At 45.4% G+C, this 25823-nt stretch overlaps 2 protein-coding genes across 5 annotated transcripts in view; both read right to left on the bottom strand.

Moving 5' to 3' along the window:
• Positions 1-2035, bottom strand: part of CFAP251 (cilia and flagella associated protein 251) — a 68680-nt gene extending 66645 nt beyond the window's left edge. For 2 of the 3 annotated variants that reach the window (XM_068563568.1, XM_068563570.1), the window contains exons 1-2: positions 1935-2035; positions 520-992 (exon numbers count right to left, since the gene is read on the bottom strand). In XM_068563568.1, coding sequence (XP_068419669.1) covers positions 520-972 — 453 coding nt within the window. In that variant the 5' untranslated portion in view covers positions 973-992; positions 1935-2035. Of the gene's footprint in view, positions 1-519; positions 993-1303; positions 1418-1934 lie in introns of all 3 variants that reach the window. The other variant, XM_068563569.1, reaches the window with a different exon arrangement.
• A 1595-nt stretch (positions 2036-3630) lies between these two features.
• On the bottom strand, positions 3631-25035 carry PSMD9 (proteasome 26S subunit, non-ATPase 9). Of its 2 annotated transcripts, none has more exons than XM_068563537.1 (6): positions 24807-25035; positions 20880-20982; positions 16462-16673; positions 14277-14378; positions 4328-4413; positions 3631-4005 (listed from the first exon to the last, which is right to left on the bottom strand). In XM_068563537.1, exons 1-6 carry the CDS (start codon positions 24942-24944, stop codon positions 3978-3980), a joined length of 669 nt encoding a protein of 222 aa, XP_068419638.1. In that variant the 5' UTR covers positions 24945-25035; the 3' UTR covers positions 3631-3977. The 2 variants fall into 2 exon arrangements, with proteins under 2 accessions (XP_068419638.1, XP_068419637.1); XM_068563536.1 differs by having other exon boundaries at positions 4328-4416.
• Positions 25036-25823: the final 788 nt, after the last annotated feature.

The raw sequence follows: 25823 nt of genomic DNA on the forward strand, positions 1-25823 counted from the left end.
TTAAAAAGAGCCTGGGACATTCTGTACTCAAATAACATGAATCGTGGGTGTGTCAGGTTTATCCTTTGCCTACTAGTAGACCCACAACAGCAAAATTATTCTTCTAAGCGGCACTGGTGGCCTCCAAAACCACCACAGAGCCACAGAGAGTCACTTCTCCTTGGACCAGAGGTGATTTCTACAGGCTGTTTAGACAAGCACACTCCAGCTAACCCCTGTCCTTTAAGTCAGCTCTGGTACACACCTCCTCCAGGAAGCTTTCCCTGATCATCCTTTAAGCTGGGTCAAGTCGGCCTTTATATAGATACATATCTCCTAGGTACCTCTCAATCACTGCACTTAGTTTTACAATGTTTGCCTCCCTACATACCCTAGAGCTCCTTAAGAGAATGGACTGTGTCTTACTTGGTTTTATATCCGCAGAGCCTGGCAGGTAAGTGGGTAACAAGCATTCAATTAATGATTAGGAATGAATGAATGAACACACGAATGACTGAATGAATGAAAATTCCTACTTACTGGGAGTGTTCCTGACAAGACTGATTGGGAATCAGTTGGTGTAAGTCTCTCCAAACTGATCATGGACTTGGTGATTTCTTGGGGCTTCACTGTGGTTTCTTCCTGTGCTCCTGCAACCTCCTCCTCCACTTCTTCTCTGACAGCCTCCTCCTCCTTCCCAAATTCTTCCCCCTCTTCCTCTCCCTCCCTTTCCTCTTCCTCCTCTTGCTCCCCCACTCTCTTCTCCCCTTCCCCTTCTTCCTCTTCCTCCTCCCCTTCCTCCCCCTCCTCTTCCCCCTCCTCCTGAGACCCTCTCCATGCTAATGTGTTATCTTCTTTTAATTCCTGTTGCATATTTTCTAGCCCTTCATCATTTGGATATTTTTCTTCTTCTTCTTCATCTTCTCCTTCTTCCATTTCTATTTCTCCATATTCTTCTGTCTCTTCCAGTGGGTTTTCCTCTGCATCTGACATTCTTCTCTTTGGAGATGTCTCTAGAGAAATTTTGAGCATAATAATCAGCAGGGCCCTCTGTTTTCCATTTTGATTTCCTGGTCCACAAACCTATCAATGAAATGTGCAATACCAGCTCTGCTCCTTTCCATGGGAATAAAAAGAATGCCATACTGCTGGGAAAGCCTGTCTCAAATCTTTAAAAATATTGATCCCGGGCCTCATCTTTCTGAGAATAATTTTAGAGCCCTCTAACTCAGTTTATGTATATTCATATTCCCACAGGCAGCAAAATGATAACCCAGGTATTAGCAACAATTCTAATAATACGAATAAGGGAAGAAGCAGGTACCTTAGCGGTTAAGTATTGGCTTTCCAGTCAGCCTCTCCTGGCATTGAATCCCAGTTCCACCACTCAGTTGCTCTGTGACCTTGGGCAAGTCACTTTACCCCTCGGAGTCTAAATCTGCTCACAGGCAAAGTTAAAATGATAACCCTAAATTCTGGGGGTGTTGTGAAGATTAGATGAAATGACCTACGTAAAATGCTCGAGTTGCAGCACAGAGTGCTTGAGAAATGGTAGCAGTCTAGAAAGTTAAAAAGCCTAACATATTCTCTCGTTCATTCCTTACAGCAAACTTAAGAGTCTGAAGCTCTGAGAGGTGAAGTGACTTATTCAAGATCATACAGCGAGTAAGAAGCAGACCTCTCAATGTTCAGTTCCACCATCTGAAAAATTATTGCTAAGACTTAAAGTCTAGGGCCCTTAGTACAGAGCCTCTTCCGACTGCCAAACTTTGCCAAATTCTTCATGGGGGGTGCGGGGAGCAGGTGTGTGCGTCCGTGGGGGCACAAAGCCCAGGCGCGGCCCCTTCCTGCAGCTCAGGTCTCCCTGGAGCTGCCCCAGGCCGAGCCCAGGTGGGGTGAGCGCCCCCCAAGAGGAACCAGGCCCCTCCTTGCCGGGGCCCCCGCCCCTGACTCACAGAGCGCGCCCACCCTGGTCCTCAAAGACCGGGGTCTTCCCGCCGCGTGAACCCCTCGTCCACCTCCCGGCCTCCAGCTGCCGCCGCTTTCTCCTCCAAGGGCTCCCTAGTTACGGTCGCCACCCAAGCCCCGTCTCCATGGTAATCGCTGCCGCTGCAGGCGACGGGGCCGTAAAGCGAGAAGGCCGGACGGCGGTCACGTGCCCAGAAAGCGGCGGGAGCGAGAGCGGGGAGCAGGGAGCTGGTCGAGCTCGCCCCCTGCCGCCGCGACTCGGGAGGTGAAATCGGCTTTCCTCTCACCTCTCCTCTCCTCCCCTCCCACTCTCCCCCATGTTTTCCCCTGGTGCCATCCCCTGAGAAGCTGCAGCGGCCAATCCTAGCAACTCTGACTTTCTGAAGACTTGACAAAGTTATGTGAAGAAGTACGAACGGTTTGATAAAATTCTGTCAAAAGCAAACTAAATTTCCCGGCCTCATTGGTGCAGCACACAGCTCCTCCCCACCTCCTCGCCCGGGCACTGCATGTTGTGCAGAAAATTTTAGCCAGCTGGGATTAAATGTTTCATAGGTTACGTTATCTTATCACATAACGTTTCTGCCAAACCAGTTTGTTAAGTCTATTAGGATGATTCCACCTCAAAGTGTCTCTCCATTACAATCTCACAAAAGACAGCCCACCTGCGTGGCCATCTTGAGGTTTCTGAAGGGGGGACTTGCAGAAAACCGGCCAAAGGCACTGATGCAGAAGACTCTCTGCTGCTATCATTTTAGGAGGATGTGAATGAGTCTCTCCATCCCCACCCCACACTCATACCCCAATGCTGGTTGATGCATTTGCATACATCTCAGGAAAATAAAAGGGACTGCTGGATGGGACAAGCTGTGTTTATTATAGCCTAGGGCTTATAAAAGATTGGAAAACACGTGGAATTAGAAAAACAATTTAAACAGCAAACACTGGTAAACACAGCACATCTGTGGCTACAAGGGGGGAAATCCACGTGGATATTCGGCTAGAGTACATGGTGTTTGGGGGCAGACACTCAACAGGAAGGCTTTCCAGTCAAGCATGAGCACCCATGGCTGGAAACACACCCAGTACTGCCTCCCGTCAGGGCGAGCTGGTATCTGTATCTAAGCCAAGCAAATCCAGTCCTGAGGAACCCAAGCATGCCTCAGTAGAATGTGCCAGATGCCCTGTGAAACAGAAAGTGGTCTGCAAGAACTGTGGAAATAAAACACTGTGATACAGTGAAGAGAGAAAAAAAGTAAAACACGGAGGCACTAGGAATCACTGAAACTCACTTTGCCATGTTAAAGAGAGAAAATAAAAGGAAGGAAGGAGGAATCAGCATTTGCAAGAAGACAGCTCTGCACACACTGCTGGTTCCCATCAGCAATGTCAACACACCTTAGCAGTCTACAAAAGTGCTGATCCGAGGGCAGGGCCAGGTGATTCAATTATCCTGCATCCAGAGCAGCACTGCTGCAGTGCAAACGCAGGTGCAGCCTGAGCGTCTGGAACCCCCATTCACTAAAGGATGATGGCCCAGAGATGTTGTTGGTCAAATCTTGACTTCAGTACAATTGTTAGTTTGTTCTGCCCAACTTTCTGTGAGGCTGATCTAACTCCCATCTGAGCTTTGGTTTGAGAAGTTCACAGGAAATTCAGTTGAGGTGATAACATGGTCATATCAACACTGTAAAACTGTTTATTTGGGGGGAAAAAACAAAATTTCTAGAAGAATAAAGTCACATCAGCACCTACCAGAATAACTCCCGCCCACCTGCTCACAATCCAGAGGATTCCCATTTAGGACCATGGCCTAATTTGCAAAAGATGCTGAACACAAATCAAGTTTTTTACAATGTGTGAATCCCAAGAGATCACACTGGGAGGCCACAGCATTTCCACCACCTAGAAGTTCAGGCTCCCAGCCTCTTCCAGATCCTTGAGCTTCAGGGAGAGAAGGAGGAAATGCCCACTAGACCCAAGTCTGGGTCAAGGGAATATGCTTTCCTGTTTCTGTTCCCCAGGGACAATCATCTTTGCAAAGGAATAATGTTGCAGCTGGAAGGAAAAAAAAAGGAACAGTGTAAGTTTGGTGGCTCCATTCAAGAAGATCAGAGGTGAGCCGTCCTGAGCTTTTCACCTACATGCTTTCATTCTTTCAAAGCAAACGTCCAGTTAATAAAAGAACCAGAGCGCCCAGGGCTCCCTCCACCTCCATACCTGGAATCTCATTCCCGCCACAAGGATTTATCATGAGTTGCTACAGGCAGTCTGGAAATTCCCTTCATTTCCCAACGACCCCACCTCCTGCCCGCAGCTTTGTGTCTAGCAAACATTCAGTGCGCGCTGCAGTGTGAATGAACGGACACGGATACTTTACCCCAGCAGTCCTTTTCCCGCCCAGCGTGTTGGCACGAGTCTAAGCTGGTATTTCTCCCCTCTGCGGATCACTGTCACATTCAGGGGCTTCTGAAAGGAAAATGAGCTCATTTTATGTTCAACCTCCTTAGTACTCAAAGAGATTCAGGCTAGAATGCTGAGATACTGTCCTTTTTTTTTTTGGCCGCGCGGCATGTGGGATCTTAGTTCCCCCACCAGGGATCAAACCCACACCCCCTGCAGTGGAGGCGTGGAGTCTTAACCACTGGACCTCCAAGGAAGTCCCACCCACCAGACTGGTAGTAAGGATGCTTATTTTAGGCGTAATTCCTACAACTGCTGAGAATGTGGAGGACGCGGCACTCTGGGGGCAGGCAGTGGGGCTACAGATTTGGTTCCGTCTTCCTGGAAGAACACAACTGCCCCCAGCAACAACAAAGCATCTTTAAAAGGTGCATATAAGATATATTCTGCAAAAGTACAAGATGATATATGAACAAAGCATTTATCCCAGGACTGTTTATAAATTTCAAACACTGAAAACACCCAAAATATCCCTCAATAAGGTATTGTTCAAATACAGTATAGTGAATAGCAGTTTGTTTAGTAAAAACAAAACAAAACCAGCAAAGTATGAATCCATTTGAATATATGTCCTAAAAGGTCATATGTGTTGTAAAACAAGTATACTTCAATTTAAAAATAATAATTTAAAAATAAATAATAATAAAAAAATAAAAGCTCTAAAAATTCAATAAATAAATAAATAGACATAGGACTACCCTGCTGGCACAGTGGTTAAGAATCCTCCCGCCAATGCAGGGGACATGGGTTCGAGCCCTGGTCCGGGAACATCCCACATGCCGCGGAGCTACTGAGCCCGCGTGCTACAACTACTGAAGCCCGCACACCTAGAGCCCATGCTCCACAACAAGAGAAGCCAACTCAATGAGAAGCCCGCGCACTGCAACAAAGAGTAGCCCCCATTCACCGCAACTAGAGGAAGCCTGCGCGAAGCAACAAAGACCCAACGCAGCCAAAAATAATAATGTTAATTAATTAATTAATATAAAATAAATAGACATATGTGTTGCTTGGTGCATACAAAGTTTTCTGGAAGATAAACTGTTAACAGTGGTTACTTCCAGAAAGAAGCACTAGCATTTTGGAGTAAGAGAAGAAGACATTTACTTTTATATCTTTCTGTACCATTATTTCTTCTTTACTATGCGTATGTATTACCTTAACAAAAAAATTAAAGCAGGCACAATACACACCAAAGAAAATTACAAATTAAAACAAGATTCATCAAATTTAAAAACTTCTGTACATCAAAGGACACTGTCAACATAGTGAAAAAGCAACCCACAGAATGGGAGAAAATATCTGCAAATCATATATCTGATAAGGGATTAATATCCAGAATATATAAAGAATTCAACAGCAACAACAAACAACCCAATTAAAAAATGAGCAAAGAACTTAAACATTTCTCCAAAAAAGATATACAAATGGCCAATAAGCACATGAATAGATGGCCTACATCACTCATCATTAGAGAAATGCAAATTAAAACCACAATGAGATATCACCTTATACCCATTAGGATGGCTATTATCAAAAAAAAACAAAAAACAAAAACAAAATAACAAGAGTTAGTGAGGATGTGGAGAAATCGTAACCCTTGTACACCGCTGGTGGGAGTGTGAAATGGTGCAGCCACTATGGAAAACAGCATGACTATTCCTTAAAAAACTGAAAATAGGGCTTCCCTGGTGGCACAGTGGTTAAGAATCCGCCTGCCATTCCCAAGCCCTGGTCCAGGAAGATCCCACATGCCGTGGAGCAACTAAGCCCATGTGCCACAACTACTGAGCCAACGCTCTAGAGCCCACGAGCCACAACTACTGAAGCCCGCGCGCCTAGAGCCTGTGCTCCGCAACAAGAGAAGCCACCGCAATGAGAAGCCCGGGTGCTGCAACTAGAGAAAGCCCGCGCACGGCAACAAAGACCCAGCACAGCCAAAATAAATACATAAATATTTTAAAAAATTGAAAATAGAATAACCATATCAACCTGCAGTTAAACATATTGGTATATACCCAAAGAACTGAAAGCAGGGACTCGAACAGATATTTGTATAACCATTTCATAGTAGCATTATTCGCCAAAATGGTGAATAGCATTATAGCCAAAAGGTAGAAGCAACCCAAGTGGCCATCAATGGATTACAGGATAAACAAAATGTAGTATATACACACAGCAGAATATTATTCAGCCTTTTTTTTTTTTTAATATAAATTTATTTATTTTTGGCTGCATTGAGTCTTCGTTGCTGCACGCGGGTTTTCTCCAGTTGCGGTGCGCGGGGGCTGCTCTTTGTTGCGGTGCGCGGGCTTCTCATTGCAGTGGCTTCTCTTGTTGTGGAGCACGGGCTCTAGGCATGCGGGCTTCAGTAGTTGTGGCCCGCGGGCTCAGTAGTCATGGCACACGGGCTTAGTTGCTCCGCGGCATGTGGGATCCTCCTGGACCAGGGCTCGAACCCGTGTCCCCTGCATTGGCAGGCGGATGCCCAACCACTGCGCCACCAGGGAAGGCCCTATTATTCAGCCTTAAAAAGGAAATTCTGACACATGTAACAACCTGGATGGACCACAAAGACGTTATGCTAAGTGAAACACATGAGTCACAAAAGGACAAATATAGTATGATTCCACTTAGAGGGCTGTATACAGAGCAGTCACATTCATAGAGACAGAAAGTAGATCAGTGGTTGCCAGAACCTTGGGGAGATGGGAATGACTAGTTAGTGTTTAATGGGTAGAGTTTCAGTTTGGGAAGATGAAAAAGTTCTAGAGACGGTGGTGGAGATGGTTGCCGAACAATGTGAATGTACTTAATGCCACTTAAAAATGGTAAATTCTATGTTATGTATATTTTACCATAATTTTAAAATATTAAGGCAGATCTATCAATGGGATCTCTGAATCAGAAAAAATAAAGCATGAAGAAAAACAAAAAAAGACGCCATTTTTCACCTCAATTGTCACAGAATAAAAGACTGACAATAACACAGTTGGGGAGGGGTCAAGAAATAAGCACTCACATACACTACTGGAGAGAACATGAACTAACGCAAGCTTCTGGGAGGACACCTTGATGACACCTATCAAATCGGTAAATGTGCATTGCCTTTAACCCAGTAATTCCACTTCTAGAAATCTCTCTGACAGAAACCCTCACACAAGACAAGAATATTCATGACACCACTATTTGTGGTGACCAAATATTGGCAACGGCTTAAATGTCCAGGATGGGGGGCTGGTTAAACGAACGATGAGAAACCAAGCCAGGGAATATGGTACATGTGTACCGAGGTTTTCAAAGGGGGAAACATCCAGAACAGTACATAGAGTAGGCCTTGTTTATGACTTCTTTTTCAAAAAGCAATCACTGTAGACATACACACCCACACCCAGAAAACGTGTGAGAGCTTCACTGATGTGCTTCCAGTTCTGGAAATGATGGCCCTGGGAGAGCTAGAAATCCAGAAGGTTTCTACCTATGGCACATCCTAAATGTCTTTCTGATTTGCCCACTTGCACCTCCAGCCCATTCGTCAAAGACACCACCATCTCTTGACCTGGCTGCTAAAACTCTGTCAGCCCTCCAATCAGCTCTCTACCTGGCCTCTGGAGAAATCTTTTCAAGGCACGAAGCTGCTTACAGCTGTTATTCTCCAGCTTGGAAGAGTGCACGGCTCTCTACTGCTGCTCAGGAACAATGAAGAAGGGCCCTGCCTCCTCCCCTCTCCCTCTCTTCCTTGCTCTGGGTTCCAATCAGCCTTCTCTGATCCTCTCACCTCAGGGCCTTGACCCTGCTGGTGGGCTCCTCTCCCTGCCGGTCTTGATAAACTTCAATACACTTACAGGCCACGTCTTCAGGAACACTCTCCTTCAACCCCAAACTACATCAGAACCCCACTATTTGCTCTCCTAGCCCCCTTGAACTGTCCCTTCATAGCACTCGTTGGAGTGTACAATTACATATCTGTGATTATTTGATTAATGCTCATCTCCCCAACCAAAATGTTCCCACGGACCCTCGGTTGACCTGTTTTGTTCCCTGTTGTAGCGCCTGCACCTTGCCCAGGACTCAGAGCAGGGAAGGTACTACAAGGCAAGGAGAAATCCAGGACTTTTATCCTTACTTGAAATATGTTCACATTGTGTAATATTTTTTTCACAATAAAAACACATTATTTTTATTACTGAAATATAATTCATATACAATAAATTCACCATTTTAAAGTATATAATTCAGAGACTTGTCCAACCATCACCACTAACTAATTTCAGAGCATTTCCATCACCCAAAAAGAAACCCCATACCCATTAGCAATCACTCCCCATTCCCTCCTCCCCCAGCCCCTGGCAACCACCTATCTGCTTTCTGTCTCTGTGCATTTGCCTATTCTGGACATTTCGGAATTCTAAAATATGTGGCCCTTTCTGGGACTTCCCTGGTGGCACAGTGGTTAAGAATCCACCTGCCAATGCAGGGGACACGGGTTCGATCCCTGGTCAGTGAAGATCTCACATGCCGTGGAGCAACTAAGCCCGTGCGCCACAATTACTGAGCCTGCGCTCTAGAGCCCGTGAGCCACAACTACTGAGCCCGCATGCCACACTACTGAAGCCCATACGTGCTCCGCAACAAGAGGAGCCACCGCAATGAGAAGCCCGTGCACCGCAACGAAGAGTAGCCCCTGCTCGCCACAACTAGAGAAAGCCCGCGTGCGGCAATGAAGACCCAACGCAGCCAAAAATAAATAAATAAAATAAATAAATTTAAATAAATAAATAAATAAAATATGTGGCCCTTTCTGTTTGGCTTCTTTCACTTACCAGAAATCCTTTGAAGGTTCATTAATGTTATAGCATATCGGTACACCAATCCTTTTTATGGCTGAATAAAATACACATTATTTTTATAATAAAGAAAAATTATTTTAATTCAAGGTTATTTTCCTTTGAAAATATATGCATTCCAGAAACTCACCTTTAGAAAATTATCTAAAGAAACAGAGCTTTGTCTACAAGAGTGTTAATTTTCAGGTTCCCATAAAATTGGAAAGTACCTAAAAGTCTAACAATAGAATGCTGCTGGGTTTTAAAAAACTTTTTTTTAATTCACAGAGCAGAGACCATGGAAACCCAGATCCTTGATTCTCAAGCTGGGCTCTGGTTCCAGGAGAACCCCAGGCCCTGAGGGCGTGAGGTCCCCCCACCCCCTCTAGCCTATCCCAGCAGCTCAGCTTTTATCTGTTTGATATGTTGGAATTCCCCAGGAAATTTCACTTGAAGAAAAGGTTCTGTTGTTAGAAAACATTCAATGACTACTTTTGTAAAGAAGGTCTTATACAGTATTATTAACTATAGTCACCACGCTGTGCATTCGGGTATACAGTAATACTCTATGCATATCTGACAGTGGCTAGAGAGTAAATCTTCAAAGTCTTCCTCACAAGAAAAAAATGTGTAACTATGTACAGTGACAGATGTTAACTAGCCTTACTGTGGCAATCGTTTCCCAATATATGCAAATATTGAATTACTATGTTGTACACCTGAAACTAATATTGTGTTATTTGTCAGTTATACCTCAATTTTTTTAAAAAAAGGATTTATAGGCCTATAAAGAGCCTAAGAATATATTTAACTGGAAAAGACAAATTAAAAACCAGTAGCTATTATGAGTAATCACCAAAAACTGGAAAACAACCTAAATGCCCCACACTGGGAAATGGATGAAGAGTCTGGGGCTCATTACACAGTGGAGCATTACTCAGCAGTGAAAAGGGATGAACTACAGATGCACGTGACAACGTGGAAGAACCGCAGATTCATGACGCTGGGTGAAAGTAGCCAGACTTAAAGGGCTTTATAGTTTGCAGTTTCACTTATATGACATCCTGGAAAAGGTAAAGCTACAGGGATGGAGCACAGATCAGTGATTTCCGGGGGATGGGGGTGCAGGGAGGGCTTAACTACAAAAGCATGAGGTCATTTTGGGCTGTAGAACTGCTCTGTATCTTCGTGTGGTGACATTTACATAACTACATACAGTTGACAAAGTTCACAGTACTGGACACTGAAAAGGGGGAATGTTGCTGTGGGTCAATTAGACCTTAATGAAAGCAACCAGTAGCTCTGTGTGATGTATGAAGGACACACAGTTGGAAAGTGGCTGCCTTTGGAGGACAGGAAATGCACCTGGAGGAGAGGGAGGTTTTTCATTACATGTTCTTTGGTTCTGTTTTTACCATGTGTATGTATTACCTCTACCAGGAAAAAAAAAAAAAGACATATTTACAAAACAAACCAGTAACAATGAGCCCAGACAACTACAAAGTTTAAAAGTATGTGCAGCAAGGTACCCAAGAGATGTGAGTAAACTATGACACACTAGCAAGCTGGGGGTGGGGTGGGGAGGAAGGAGTGAAAAAGAGACTTTGGGTAAACATAACAGAATGAACCTACATCTGCATCATCTCTAGAAATCTCACTAAAATGATGATGGGACAGTAAAGAGGTAACAAAGGTACCATGCCACAAGGATAAATTCTTTGAAATTCCTTCCTTCTAGAGCTAAAGCCTAATTCCCCTCCCTTTGAGTGTAGGCTGGACTTCGTCGCTTCTAACGAATAAAGTGGCAGTGAGAGTGTGAATCCTCAGAGACTGAGTCAGAGCAGGTGCTGCTGACTCCTCTCTGCTCTCACCTGGACCGCCCATTCTTGGGGAGGTCAGCCACCACGCTGTGAGGGCACTCAAGCAGCACTGTGGAGAGGCCCTTGTGATGAGGAACTGAAGCCTCCTGCCGACAGCCATGTGAGTGAGGGATCTTGGAAACAGATTCTCTAACCTCAGTCAAGCCCTCAGATGACTGCGGCCTTTGCTTATATCTTGACCACAACCTCATGAGAGATCCCGAGCCAAAACCACCCAGCTACACGGCTCCTGGACACTGCCTGACCCCCCAAACTGTATGAGATAATAAATGCTTGATGCTTCAAGCTGCTAAAGCTCTGGGGTGATTTCTCACTCACCAATAGACAAATAATACACCCTTTATGGCCAGGGGTTAAAGGGAAGCAGAGCAGAAACAAATGGATTTGTTCCAGGGAACCCAGAAAGGCTCTGAACAAACAGACCAAAGAAACAGAATAAAGAATCACACACATAAGAATTATATAACAGGCTTCCCTGGTGGCGCAGTGGTTGAGAATCTGCCTGCCAACGCAGGGGACACGGGTTCGAGCCCTGGTCTGGGAAGATCCCACATGCCGCAGAGCAACTAAGCCTGTGCGCCCCAACTACTGAGCCTGCATTCTACAGCCCGCGAGCCACAACTACTGAGCCTGCATGCCACAACTACTTTAGCCTTCACGCCTAGAGCCCATGCTCTGCAACAAGAGAAGCCACCGCAATAAGAAGCCCGCACACCGCAACGAAGAGTAGCCCTCGCTCACCGCAACTAGAGAAAGCCTGCGTGCAGCAAGGAAGACACAATGCAGCCAAAAATAAATACATAAATAAATTTATTAAAAAAAAAAAAAAGGAATGAGTTCCTGACACATGCTACAACGTGGATGAACCCTGAAAACACTATGCTAAGTGAAAGCAGTCATAAAATATCACATATTGTATGATCCCATTTATATGAAATGTCCAGAATAAGCAAGTCCATAGAGGCAGAAAGTAGTTTAGTGGTTGCCAGGGGTTGGTATATATGGGGGGAATAGGGAGTGACTGCTAATAGGTACAAGGCTTTTTGAGGTAATGAAAATGTTCTAAAATTGATTGTGGTGATGGTTGCACAACTCTATAAATAGACTAAAAACGACTGGATTATGCACTTTAAATGGATGACCTATAAGTTATGTGAATTGTACATCAATTAAACTGTTATAAAAAACAATAATAGGGAATTCTCTGGCAGTCCAGTTGTTAGGACTCCGAGCTTCCACTGTAGGGGGCCCAGGTTTGATCCCTGGTCAGGGAACCAAGATCCTGCAAGCTGCACTGTGTAGCCAAAAATAAAATAATAAATAAATAATAATAATAATAATAATAAAAGATACATTCCAGATGGATTAAAGAAAAGCTAAAGACAAAACAATAAAAGTACTAGAAGAATTTCTTTAAGAAGACACAAAATGCCAAAGCCATAAAGCAAAAACCTGATGAATTTGACAAAATCTAAATTCTAAACTTCCACGTAAGTACAGACTTGATGAAGGTGTCAATCAGTGCAGAAATGAGGGCCCGACCTCTAGCAGGGCGCCAACACTGGCCAGCTGTTTCTTGGCCCGATGCCTGCCTTCTGATGAGTTACACGTGGATGAGCAGTGTGGCCAAGCGGGGGCTGAGTGGGTGCAAGACAAACCAAGAATTGTCGGTTGAACTGAAGATTTCATTTGGGAACCAAAAACTTTAGTAACTTCTCTGGACTTTGAGCCCCATATTTCTCCTGCAAAGTATTGATCTTTGCCAAGAAAAGTTTTGTTGGGGTTACATTACTGAGAAACAGGATGAGATGGTTACGTGGAAGTGTTTTTTAACGGCATATTCTGCCAGAAACTAGAAGGCTGCAGCCTATTTTGAATTTCAACTTTTATTATATCTTTAAGGAATGAAATTATCAAAAGGCCCACAAATCAAGTTCTAATATACTGCTGTTTGAACAGTACTACACTATTATGCACTGTACTGTATTTCTTTATTTTAATCCTCAGGTATGGTTTTGGCAGCAAAGAGCCCTGTAATATTGATAAGTTTAACAAAATGGATATCTAAGTGAATTAAAAAAAAAAACTTTCAAGTAATCAAAGTTACCATAAAGAAAGTTAAAAGAAAAGGAGCTAATCAGGAGAGACATATGCAATGTGTAAACAGGCAAAGATTTAATATATAGAATATAGAAAGAGTTCCTACAAATCAATTTTTAAAAAGGACAAATAACCCAATAGAAAATAGGTGGGAAAAAAGACTAACAGACAATTCATAGAAATGGTACTCAATCTCACTGGTAATCAGGAAAATACAAATTAAAACAAGATGGCATTTTAGCAAAGTTATTAAAAGATCAATAATAGAGTACTGCTAATGATATGATACACAGTTGACCCTTGAACAACACGGGTTTGAACTGCTTAGGTTCGCTTACATGTGAATTTTTTTCAATAAATACAGTACTGCACAATCCGTGGATACAGAGGGCCAACCACGGGACTTGAGCATCTACAGATTCTGGTATCTGCACTGGTCCTGAAACCAATGCCCCGTAGATACTGAGGGACGACTGGACTCACATACTGTTGGTCAGGGTACAAATTCGTAAAACTTTTTCAAATTACCTATTAAAATCTTAAGTGTGCATTTGCTGAGAGCTTGTAATCCTATTTCTAGGTGTGCACAGTTGTGAACAAGTATGCACGACTATTCACACTGGCATAAAACTGGAAATGAACAAGACGTCCACTGATAAGGCAGTGGGTGGACAAACTTCTATCCATTCATACCATGGAGTGCTATGCAGCAGTGAAAAAGAGTGAGGTGTGCGCCGAGATGAAAAGATCTCTAAGAAACCTTGTTAAATGAAAACGGGGATAGGAAGCAGGAGAGGGGTATTTTAGACAGGGTGGCTGGAAAGGCCTCACTGAGAAGGTGGCATTTGTACAAGAGGAGGGAGGGAAGGAAGGAAGGTGGGGGGTAAGGGAAGAAGATTAGCATTCTAGGCAGAGGGAACAGCAAATGTGAAGGCCCCGAGCAGGGACTGTGCCTGAGAAACAGCACTCTGAGGGCAGCCGTCAAAGGCCCCGGCCACATTTCCTGGCCCCGGCAATTCCAGGGTTACTGGTCAGATGCCACATAATACCTCCAACTCACCCCCTCACTGTGCTGGACCACACTGCCAATGTTCTGCAGCGACTGGAAGTTTTGGGTGTTCACAGAGCCAAACTCCACTATCTCGTCATCCACTTGCAGACCCTAAAGAGAGAAGGGCAAACAGAAGATCAGGCTAGAGGTTAAATGTTCTTCTGGTGTTCTTTACCCTCCCATGCGTTCCCAATTTAATAAGCGTGTTTTCTACAGGGGAGAACGGCAGGCGCGACGCAAAGAGGCTGGGATTTAGACACCTCGGGCAGGGAGGGGCGGTGGATAACTGGGCCACCTCCTCTGGGGGTTCCTCCAGGGGCAGATCTAATAAAAGGTGGCCAGGTCTGCCCAGTGTCTGAGAAAAGCTGGCAGTTGTAAAGGCCTGGAGGAAAATGGGGAAAAGCTCTCTGGGGTCCTGACCCAGGTCTGGGGGCAAGAAGACGCAGGCCCATCTGGCCTATTTTGTTCAGGGGTCAGAATTTAGATGCATTGGCCCTAAAGGCCCCCAGGCAAGCAGCCACGGGCACAACACTGACCCAGGACTAGAGTGATCCTGTCACTCTAAGAACACAGCTCAAAATTCACCCATGCCTTCAACAAATACTCGTCACAGGCTGACGACAGCCCTGTGCCAGATGCTGTGCACACAGTGGTGAATAAAACAGAGCTTGTGTGTAACCTGCAGTCTTGTGATCACTAAAGACGACTGGCAGGACCCAGGTCCACCTTCTAGAAGCTGTGCGTCCTGGCACGAGGTACTCCAGGTCTTCGAGGCTTTTCCTCATGGGTGAAATGGGGTAGATTAGTACCTACCCCAGAGAACGGCTGTGGGATTAAATATTACATGCAGGTGCACATACACCAAGGGGGGAAAGTGGTGGGGGATGGTGGGATGAACTGGGAGACTGGGACTGACATGTATCCACTAGTAAGTATAAAATGGAGAACTAAGAAGAACCTGCTGTATAAATAATAAATAAACAAAATAAAATTCAAAAAAAGACTAGACTAAGGCTGAACAATAACAACAACAAAATGCAGGTACACATAAAAATTTGTACATCATGTTCACGGTAGCATTATTCATAATGGCCAAAAAATGGAAACTGAGGAATGGATAAACAAAGCGTGGTCTATCCAGACAGCACATTAAACTCAGCAGTAAAAAGGAATGAAGTTGAGGGAGGGATAAATTGGGACATTGGGACTGACATATACACACTACTATATATAAAATAGATAACTAATAATAACCTTCTATATAGCACAGGGAACTGTACTCAATACTCCGTAATGGCCTACATGGGAAAAGAATCTTAAAAAAAAGAAAAAAAGAGTGGATATATGTACATGTGTATATGTATAACTGATTCCCTTTGCTGCACACCTGAAACTAACACAACATTGTAAATCAACTATACTCCAATAAAAAAATTTTTTTAAATAAAAAATAAAATTTAAAAAAAAATTAAAAAAGGAATGAAGTTGAGATACATGCTCCAACATGGCTGGACCTTGAGAACATGATACTAAGAGGAAGAAGCCAGTCACAGAGGACCACATATTGTATGATTCCATTTACATATATATGAGATGTCCAAAATAAGCAAATTCATAGAGACAGAAAGCAGACTGGTGGTTGCCAGGGCCTGGGGGGATGGGGGGGTTGAGGCGTAATGGCGAATTGACACTGGGTTTCTTTTTGGGATAATGAAAATATTCTAAAATTGATTGTTAATACACTAAAAGCTACTGAATCATATATGTACCTTAAACGGGTTAAAGTTATGGTATGTGAATTATATCCCAATAAAGCTGTTAAAACTTTTCTAAACACACCAGGTAAGCTATAACTCACTTGGCAGGACACGTGGTGCAAAGCGAGGGCTCAGCAAGTGGCAGCTATTGTTGTCATTCTCATGTCCATTACTCAGCGCCCAGCTAAAATCGGCCCCAAGAAGAGAGCCTCTTTCCCTCTCCGGGGACATCTACCACCTTCACCCTGTGTCCCAGGGTCTCTCTGCAGCTAGTTGAGGGGGCAGCAGGGGCCGACTCCTGCTGGGCTGCAGCGGGCCTTCACCGGCGTCTGCTGCACTGGTGACAGCGTGGGTCTGTCTGTCCACAGCCTCCCATCCCCAACCCTGCCCCAAGGCGCCCTCGGGGTGTGGATTTAGCGGGCCAGGCCCTGGCTTACTGCGATGCTGGCAGGCGAGCCGGGGCTGATGCTGTTCACTATGGCGAAGGCCTGAGCGGGGCTGAGGTCCTGGCTCTGGCCCAGGCCATGGCTCATGGCCTCCCTGCGGGCCTCGGCCAGGTCCCGGGCCTGCTTCTCCTTGTCGTGAGCATGCAGCTGGTGCAGGGCCTCCTCCACCTGCTTCATCAACGCCTTGTGATCGTTCTGCAAGCCTGGAGGAGAGCACCGTGTCAGGGGCCGAGAAGACAGCTGAGGACACAAGACCCACACGTTCATTCACTGACTATTTAACGAGCACTTACTATATGCCAGACATTGTGCTAGAAGCTGAGGACCTATCTGTGAACACGACAGAGGGGCTGCCCTCATGAAGCTTACGGTCCTGCAAGGAAAGCAGCTGTGGGACAAGTGATTACAATGACACCTGATGACTTCGATGACTAGGAGATCAGGGAAGGCTCCCAAAAGCAGCACTGTTTCAGCTGAGACCTGAAAGGCGAGCAGTAGGAGGGAACTGACCAGCTGAATCCACGGCCACAAACTCAAACGCTCACAAGGGGCAAACACAAGTAGAGCAGGCTGGGGCTAAGAAGGATTTCGCTTTTCTCTTAATGCCTCTAGAAGAAAAAATGATGCCAAGTCTACCAACACATGACTGGTGATATTCAGTCTGGGAGAGGCAACAGGGAGAAAAGCTGGAAATTAGGAGTTCAGGGATGAAACCTTCTGATTTTTTTCAGTACTGACGGTTAACTCAAGTGTTGGGAACGACTGTGTGGGTCAAGTAAGTCATCTTTGCAGGCCAGTCCGTCAGAGTGGCTGGGATTTGGGTTAACTTTTTTTTTTAACCTAAAGACAACTTCCTCTACGGCTCTGGATTCGGCACCTCATTCAAGCCAGTTCCCTAGGACATCCCTGGCGGTCCAGTAGTTAAGACTTCACCTTCCAACGCAGGGGGTGCAGGTTCGATCCCTGCTCAGGGAGCTAAGATCCCACATGCCTCGTGGCCAAAAAACCAAAACATAAAACAGAAGCAATATTGTAACAAATTAAATAAAGACTTTTAAAAAATGGTCCACATCAAAAAAAAAAAAACTTAAAAAAAAAAAAAAAAAAGCCAGTTCCCTGTGAAGAGCTCCAGAGGCCTGAACAAACCAGCACTGCCTGCCAATCCACGTCTAGCATCCTTAGGCCACAGACTTTCAGACTTTCCAGGCACCTTGGACTGTGGGCACGCAAGGCCACCTGACCTTGTTCCTCTGCTCCTGTCACTTTGGAGCACAGGTGAGGCCCTCAGGCATTACGAGCCTCCAGCACTCAACCCACTGGGGCAGACACGAGAAGGAGCCCAGACTTGAATAAATGAAGACATAAACCTGGGCAGGAAGACTTAAAATGGTGTCAGTGTATAATACACGGTCACTCAGACTAGAAAAGGTCCCCCAGGTGATAAGCTCCACGAGGACCCCAGAGCCTTCAGAGAGGCCTGGCACACAGTAAGTCTCAAGCTACTGCTGCTGGGTGAAGGAATGAATGACTGTATATACCATATACTGCAATTCTAATCAGAATCAAAAAAATTTTTTCCTTGAACAAAATGTTTCCAAAGTACATTTCAAAAAACAAACTTGCAATTATAACAAATGCAACATATTAAGGGAAGATGCTAGTAACAGGGAAAACTAGGTACAGAGTATACGGGACCTCTCTGTGTTATTTTCGCAATTTTTCTGTAAATCTAAAACTGTTCTAAAAAATAAAGTTTATTTTTTAGGGCTTCCCTGGTGGCGCAGTGGTTAAGAACCCGCCTGCCAATGCAGGGGACAGGGGTTTGAGCCCTGGTCCGGGAAGATCCCACATGCCGTGGAGCAACTAAGCCTGTGCACCACAACTACTGAGTCTGTGCTCTGGAGCCCGAGAGCCACAACTACTGAAGCCTGCACGCCTAGACCCCAAGCTCCGCAACAAGAGAAGCCACTGCAATGGGAAGCCTGCACACCACAACGAAAGAGTAGCCCCCGCTCAGCGCAACTAGAGAAAGCCACACGCAGCAACAAAGACCCAATGCAGACAAAAATAAATAATAAATTTTTTTTTAAAAAGTCTATTTTTAAATAAAATAAACTTGTGAGAATAGTTTTTCAAAAGAAGACCAATAAGGAATCGCTCAAACAGACTCTTACGTATATTAAAGTCATTAAGATGGCATGATATTAGCACCCAAAAAGAGAGATCAACGGAACAGAGCAAAAAGCCCAGAAAGAGACATAAGCACATCTAAAGATTTAATACGCAATATTGTTAGTGTTTCAAATTAACGGAGAAAGAACAGACTAAATGGTGTTGCAACATCAGGCCAACCATTTGGAAAAAAATAAGTCGGTGCCCGCCCTCACACTGTGGGCTAGGGCTTCTCAAATTTCTCCCAGAATCCTCCTAACTGGGGAGCGAGTGGACTGCTTCCCTGGGGCGTCCAAGGGTTTAGCCAAAAGCCCCAAATTTCCCTCCAGTCTGACTGTCTTAACATGGTTTTTCCCTACTCTGTATCTTCCTATTTGTTTCAGTATTAAAATGGCATGCTTCTTTTCCCAACATCTTCAAGGAAAAGTGACGCTCTAAGAAGTCCTATGATCGTAGTGTGGCTTTGAGGAAACTTTGGCATCTTCAGCTGTGTCTCACCCCAGGGCTACCTGTACTCTCACTGAGAAACCTGGCCTTAGACCAAAGCACGCTGTATATAGAGTCAAGATTCACAGGTAAAACAGAAGTCATTAAGGCAGAAAGGTGGATGATAAATTCCCTTCTAATATGACTTTGTGGTAGAGACTGCTGGTTGCCTACCTGTGGCAGCGTGAAAAGTGGCCCCAAAGAGGTTCCCATCCAAATCCCTGGAACCTGTGAATTTGCTACTTTACAAGGCAAAGGGGGCTTTGCAGGTGTGATTAAGTTAAGGGCCCTGAGATGGGGAGACTGGCCTGGATTATCCAGGTGGTGGGCCCAATGTAATCACAAGGGTCTTTGTAAGTGAAAGAGGGAGGCAGGAGAGGGAGAGAAAGAGACGTGATGCCAAACCCAGAAGCTGGAGAGATGTGACTGCTGGCTTTGAAGATGGAAGGGGCTGTGGGTCAAGGAGTGTGGGCAGCTTCTAGAAGCTGGAAAAGACAAGGAAATGGATTCTCCCTAGAGCCTCCAGAAGGAACACAGCCCTGCTGACATCTTGATTTTAGCCCAGTGAGACCCACTTGGATGTCTCATTTCCAGAACTATAATAAATTTGTGACTTTTTTTTTTAATTTATTTTTATTCATATTTATTTTTTTTGTCTGTGTTGGGTCTTCGTTTCTGTGCGAGGGCTTTCTCTAGTTGCGGCAAGTGGGGGCCGCTCTTCATTGCTGTGCGCGGGCCTCTCACTATCGTGGCCTCTCTTGTTGCGGAGCACAGGCTCCAGACGCGCAGGCTCAGTAGTCGTGGCTCACGGGCCTAGCCGCTCTGCGGCATGTGGGATCTTCCCAGACCAGGGCTCGAACCCGTGTGCCCTGCATTAGCAGGCAGATTCTCAACCACTGCGCCACCAGGGAAGCCCCTGTGACGTTTTAAACCACTAAGTCTGTGATGATTTGTTACAGCAGAAACAGAAGACTAATAAACTACCCAACCTCTACTCTCTCTGTTCCTTGACAATAAATACATACGTATATACATACATGCAATACATATACACACACATAAATAAGAGATTTTATTTAGGATAGCAACATGCCCATTGTCGGGAACATTTCTTGCAGGCAGAGGAGCCTATGAGAGGAAAGCAGAAATTGATGCAGTGGCGGGGGGAGGGGGACTTGCAGGACAGATCTTTAACAGGAGGGGTGCCAGCTGGCACAGGAGCTTGTGCCCTTCCTACCTTCTTCCTTCCCTTTCTTCCTGCCTGGAACATGGACATGGTGACCCCGAAGATGGATGAATTTCCTAAGGATGGCAGAGCCTGGGTTTCTGATGACCAGCCCTGCGCTGCCTACCTCCGAATGTCTTTACTGAGGAACTGAGCTATTTTCTGTTTGAGTGACCATAGTCAGGCCATTATCATTAATAGCTAAACGTATTTCCTAAGACGTAATTGATTTGATTGGGACCATAAGCAATATCTGACTTGGGTTTCTGCTGTTATTGCAGTAAAAGTTTCCGCAATGAAGCAAAGTCCCTAAAAATAAAATGAAAAATGAAACCATAAAGACAGACCCCCTAGAGTCTATCTAACCCATTCCCTTAGTTCTCAGTCCCTTGATGGAGACAATGAGATGATCCCATCAAGGCAGAAGCGAGGGAAGCAGATGATACAGAATACTGGCGGTTCCTCTGTGTGCCTTAAACATCCCCTGCTGCAAGGTGGGGGAACGTCCCCAGAGAGGGTCACTCACAGACGATGTTGTGCCTTGCAGTTCGGACTCGGTACAGGTCCACGTCTGCCCGGGGGTAGCCCTCGCAGTCCACCAGTGGCTCGTTCATCCCGATGCCTTTTTGCTGGAGGGAAGAAATGAGGTCAAAAAGATCTCACAGGTATGAAGTCCTCGGGCCTCTTTCCCCAGACTCTCTTCCTCTGCAGTCATAATAAAGGTGACAGTAACGACAGCGGCCATATATTGATCACTTGGCACAGACCAGGTCCCTTCCCACATCCTCTCACGACTGCCCTCTGTGGTGGGCACCATTTTTTAACTGACTTTTAATAACGCCAGTAATGCGTGAATCCACTATCCTTTTTTGAAGTTAGAGCAGCGCAGATAAAACTAAGGACTCCTTTGAGCATCAGCCCCAAGGCCGGCCTCTTCCTCCGCTCCTCCAAACCCTCCTTCCTACGGGCAGCTGACACCTGGCTGGTGGCCTTGGAAGCTGGAGGGGAGGAAAAACCCCAAAGAGCACCCAGCTGAGGCAGGACTTTGGTTCTTCTGAAAATAAAAAGAGATGTAAAGGGGACTTCAAACAGGCTTTTCATCCCTGGAAGGAACACTGAACTGGAACCCCAGCTGCCGTCTAGGGAGAGGAATGGGGTGGCTAGGGGACAGCGGAGGGAGAGAGACTTTCTATTATGTATCCTTTCTGTAGATTTTGAATTTTGACCATGGCAATGTATTCCCTATGGAAAACAATACATTTGTTTTAATGTTTGTTTGTTTGTTTTTTCGGCTGTGCTGCGCACCTTGTGGAATCTTAGTTCCCTGATCAGGGATTGAACCTGGGCCCTTGGCAGTGAAAGCGTGGAGTCCTAACCACTGGACCGCCAGGGAATTCCCTTGTTTTAATGTTTTAAAGTCTTGTCCTACATAAGTCAGAGCATGGTGCACAAAAGCAATGATACATGTTACATGACATACAGCAGGGATTTTCAGTCAGACTTTGATTTCAAGCTCAATTCTGCCACAATCTGGGTGACCTTGGTTAAGAGGTTCACCTCTCTGGGCCTCAGCTTCTTCAATTATAAAATGGGAATAACGGCACTCACCTCCCTTCCCACCTGTTCTGAGAATTAACGAGCTGACATATGTAGGGTGCTTAGCACAGTGCCAGGCACAGTCACACAGTGGTGAACAGCGGCCCCCAAAAGATATGTCCAAGTCCTAAACCCCAGAACCTGTGAATGTGACCTTATTTGGAAAAAGGATCTTTGCAGATATAATTAAGTGAAGGATCAGCAAGAAGAGATCATCCTAGATTTAAGGTGGGCCCTAAATCCAATGATGGGTATCCTGATAAAAGAGAGGGGGAGATTTGGGACACAGAGACACAGAGAGAAGGCCACGTGAAGACAGAGGCAGGGACTGGAGTGATGCAGCTACAAGCCAAGGATGGCCAGCAGCCACCAGAATCTAGGAGCAAGGCATGGAACGGATTCTCCCTCAGAGCGCCCAGAAAAAATCAAACCTGCCAACACCTTGATGTCACACTTCTGGACTCCACAACTATGAGAGAATAAGTTTCTGTTGTTTTAAGCCACCAAGCTGTGGTAATTCGTTATGATGGCCCTAGGAAATTAATATACATAGAAAGTAATAAATGATGGCTGTAATTATCAGCACGGAGACCAGCTGCCTAGTGTACTCACGTGCTAGCGGGAGGGATTCCATTCGTGTCTGTACCTTTCTCTCTGAAAGTGTACATGGGGGAAGGATTCCATTCATGTCTGTCCCTTTCTCTCTGAAAGCCTCTGGGTTACACCTACTGTTTCCTGTTCGCGGGGAAGGGGGTCTCATATACTCTCTTAGTGCAGGACTCTCTATAGATACAGTATAAATGTGCCAGGGGCTAAATATCTGTATCTGCCTCCTGCCTGCCCACAATGACTAAGAGTTGACTGGCCTCTCCAAGTCAATACCACATCAGACACTGCTTTCCAAAGTTGGGACCCACACCACTGGCAACTCACACACAGGGCATTAAATAACCCATTCCCTTTCTAATTATCTTCAACCCTTCAATAATCAGGGAGAAAGTCTCCATTTGGTGCTGGTCTTTATATCGCCTCCAGATCACTTGTTATCTCTGGGCCTCTCCATTTTGTTTTTAACAGCTTTATCAAGATATAATTCACACACCATACAATCCACCCATTTAAAGTGTACAATTCAATGGTTTTTAGAATATTCACAGTTATGAAACCATCACCACAATCAATTTTAGAACATTTCCATCACCCTCCAAAAAGAAACCCAAGACCCACTAGCAGTCACTCCCATTCCCCCCTCCCCTCAGCCCCTGGCAACTACTAATCTACCTTCTGTCTACGGATTTACCTATTCTGGATATTTTATATAAATGGAATTATAAAATGTGTGGTTTTTTGTGATGCACTTCTTTCACTTAGCATAATGTTTTCAAGATTCATGCACTTTTTGTAGCCATGTGCCAGCACTTCATTCCTTTTTATTGGCTAATATCCCATTGTATGGATAGACCACATTTCAGTTATCCATTTATCAGGTGACAGAGAGTTGGATGGATCACCTTGATATACACTTTTATCTTATATTTAAGGAAAGAGAGTCTCATTTTTTCATATGCTGTGAAGTTATAAGATTTCCTTTAAAAATAAAACTAAGTAAAAAAGTGAGGCAACTTAAAGAAAAATATCAAGGGAGTAACAGTACATGAGGTACACAGATAGAGCATATCCTGCCTGCAGTAGCAAAGTAATTAAGGTGTGAGAAATTGCTGGCACAACACTTGAAAACACAGATTCTGGCTTCAACAGGCATAAGATCTGAATCCCACTTTGTGACTCTGAACAAGTGACTTCCCCTTTCTGAACCTCAGGATAACAAACCAACTTCACAGAGTAGTTCAGAGGAGTCCACGATATAACACATACATAAACCGGCCCCCTTCAGGCACATAGTCAGCGCCCAGTAAAATGGTACCCTGACCTCCATATGATACTTCATCTTACTCCCATCACCTAAAATGCATTCCATCCACCCTACATAGAATGTAATTCATTTACTCTTCCCCGGCAAATTGATTTGTGGTTTTACACTAGGTGGCTTAAGAAAAACTGTATCCGTTTTGGAGCCAGAGAGACCTAAGAACTAGACCCACCACTGCCACTTCCGACCTACCTGACCCTAGGCAAGGATTTGCCCCACTCTGGGCCTCAGTTTCCTCCTTATACCATAAGGATAACGAGCCTTTCCTGTCACTCAAAGCTGGGTTCTTAGGCCAGTGCCATCAGCATCGCTGGGAATTTGCTAGAAATGCAGTAGCTGCTCCCACACATCTGTCCGCCAACAGAATCTGAATTTTAACAAGCTCCCCAGGTGATTCGCATACACACTAAAGCTTAAGGAGCTCTAAGGCAAAGTGGTTAGTAAAGCACAGGACATCTGGTAACCGTTCAACAAGGGCTGATGATAGCGGTGATTATCACCCTGCCTCTGCAAATTTATTGGCCCTGTGACTTGAGGCAGGTTTAAGTAATGCCTCTGTTTTCCATCCCTAAAATGGGGGAAATGACAGAACTCACCTCAAAGGGTTGTTGGGAGGATTAAACGAGTTAACCAATGTCAAGCGCTTAACAACTGCGCCCAGCACCCAACAAGAACTCCACAAATACTTGCTAGAACATCAATTCTAATTGTTCCTAGTTATTCACGTTATTTGCCTCACTGCCTGCTGCCCACAGAGGCCGCAATTGCGGCGCCTTGGGCCTCCCAGGGAGGGAGAGATTCACAGCTGAGAGAGCTCAAGCGGAGGCCGCCCGGGTCTCTCAGTCCCCGCCCCGGGTCTGGGCGCCGGGTCGAGAAGGCCTCGGGGCGCCTCCCACGCCCGCCCGGGAGCCCCGTGCCCACACTCACGCTCTCCAGCACTTCATAATTGGCTTTGATTTGCGCCTCGATCTCCTCCTTGCGCTGTATCAGTTCCTGTATGTCGCTGACAGTCACCCCGCTGGCCTCCGGGGAGCCTCCGCTCTGCCTCGTTTCCTTCTCCGACATCACGAACCTCGGCCCGGGAGCCCGGACGGCCGGTTTCCCGACCGCGGACGCCCGAGGAGACTGTGCCTACGGCTCCGCCCGCGGGCCAAAACACCGCGGCCTTTCGCGGGCGCCTGGAAAAGCGAGGGGCGGGGTTTGTCGGTGGGGCGTGGTCACCGGAAGCCACACACTGCGAGAACACGCAGTCCTGTGGTGACTCATGGAGGGGAGGTTTAAGGACGGAAGGATTCCCGGTCCCACCCAAGCGCTGGCCCCGACCGGGACATGATGAACTCTTCCTAGTTAATTCATTTTCTTTTCTCATTCATTCAGCTATGTATTGAGCGCCTACTGCATGTATGTACCAGCGCCCTGTGCATGGCGCTCCATTTCAGCTCTGCATCTACACAGCGCTTGAGGGTTTACAAAATAGTCAGATTCCTCATGCCCTGTTTCACAAAGCCTACAAGCTTGGGTTCAAATCTGGGCTCTTGCCTCTTACTGCCAGTAGTGACCTAGGTAAACTACTTCACTCCTCTGAGCCTCAGTTTCCTCATCTGTGAGTTGGTTGGGTATTGATAGCAATCTATCTCATAGTGCTAACATTTTGCCAACAAATATTTATTGAATGCCTCCTTTGTACCATACACTGTCCTAGGTGCTGGAGGGGTAAAGTATTGAGCACTGAACTCAGTGCCTGTCTCATATTAAGGTCTCTATAAATTTTAGTAAAAATAGTATTGATGATGACAATAATAGTAATACTAATAATTTATCAAATACTTACAATGCATCACACTGTTCTAAGGGCCCTATGTGTATGAATTCAACAACCTCATAAACGAGGATTATTATTACCCTCATTTGACAGCTGAGAAAACCATCTCAATAACCCACTTG

The sequence above is a fragment of the Eschrichtius robustus genome, chromosome 14 (genome assembly GCF_028021215.1).
Source record: "Eschrichtius robustus isolate mEscRob2 chromosome 14, mEscRob2.pri, whole genome shotgun sequence".
NCBI classification, from domain to species: domain Eukaryota; kingdom Metazoa; phylum Chordata; class Mammalia; order Artiodactyla; family Eschrichtiidae; genus Eschrichtius; species Eschrichtius robustus.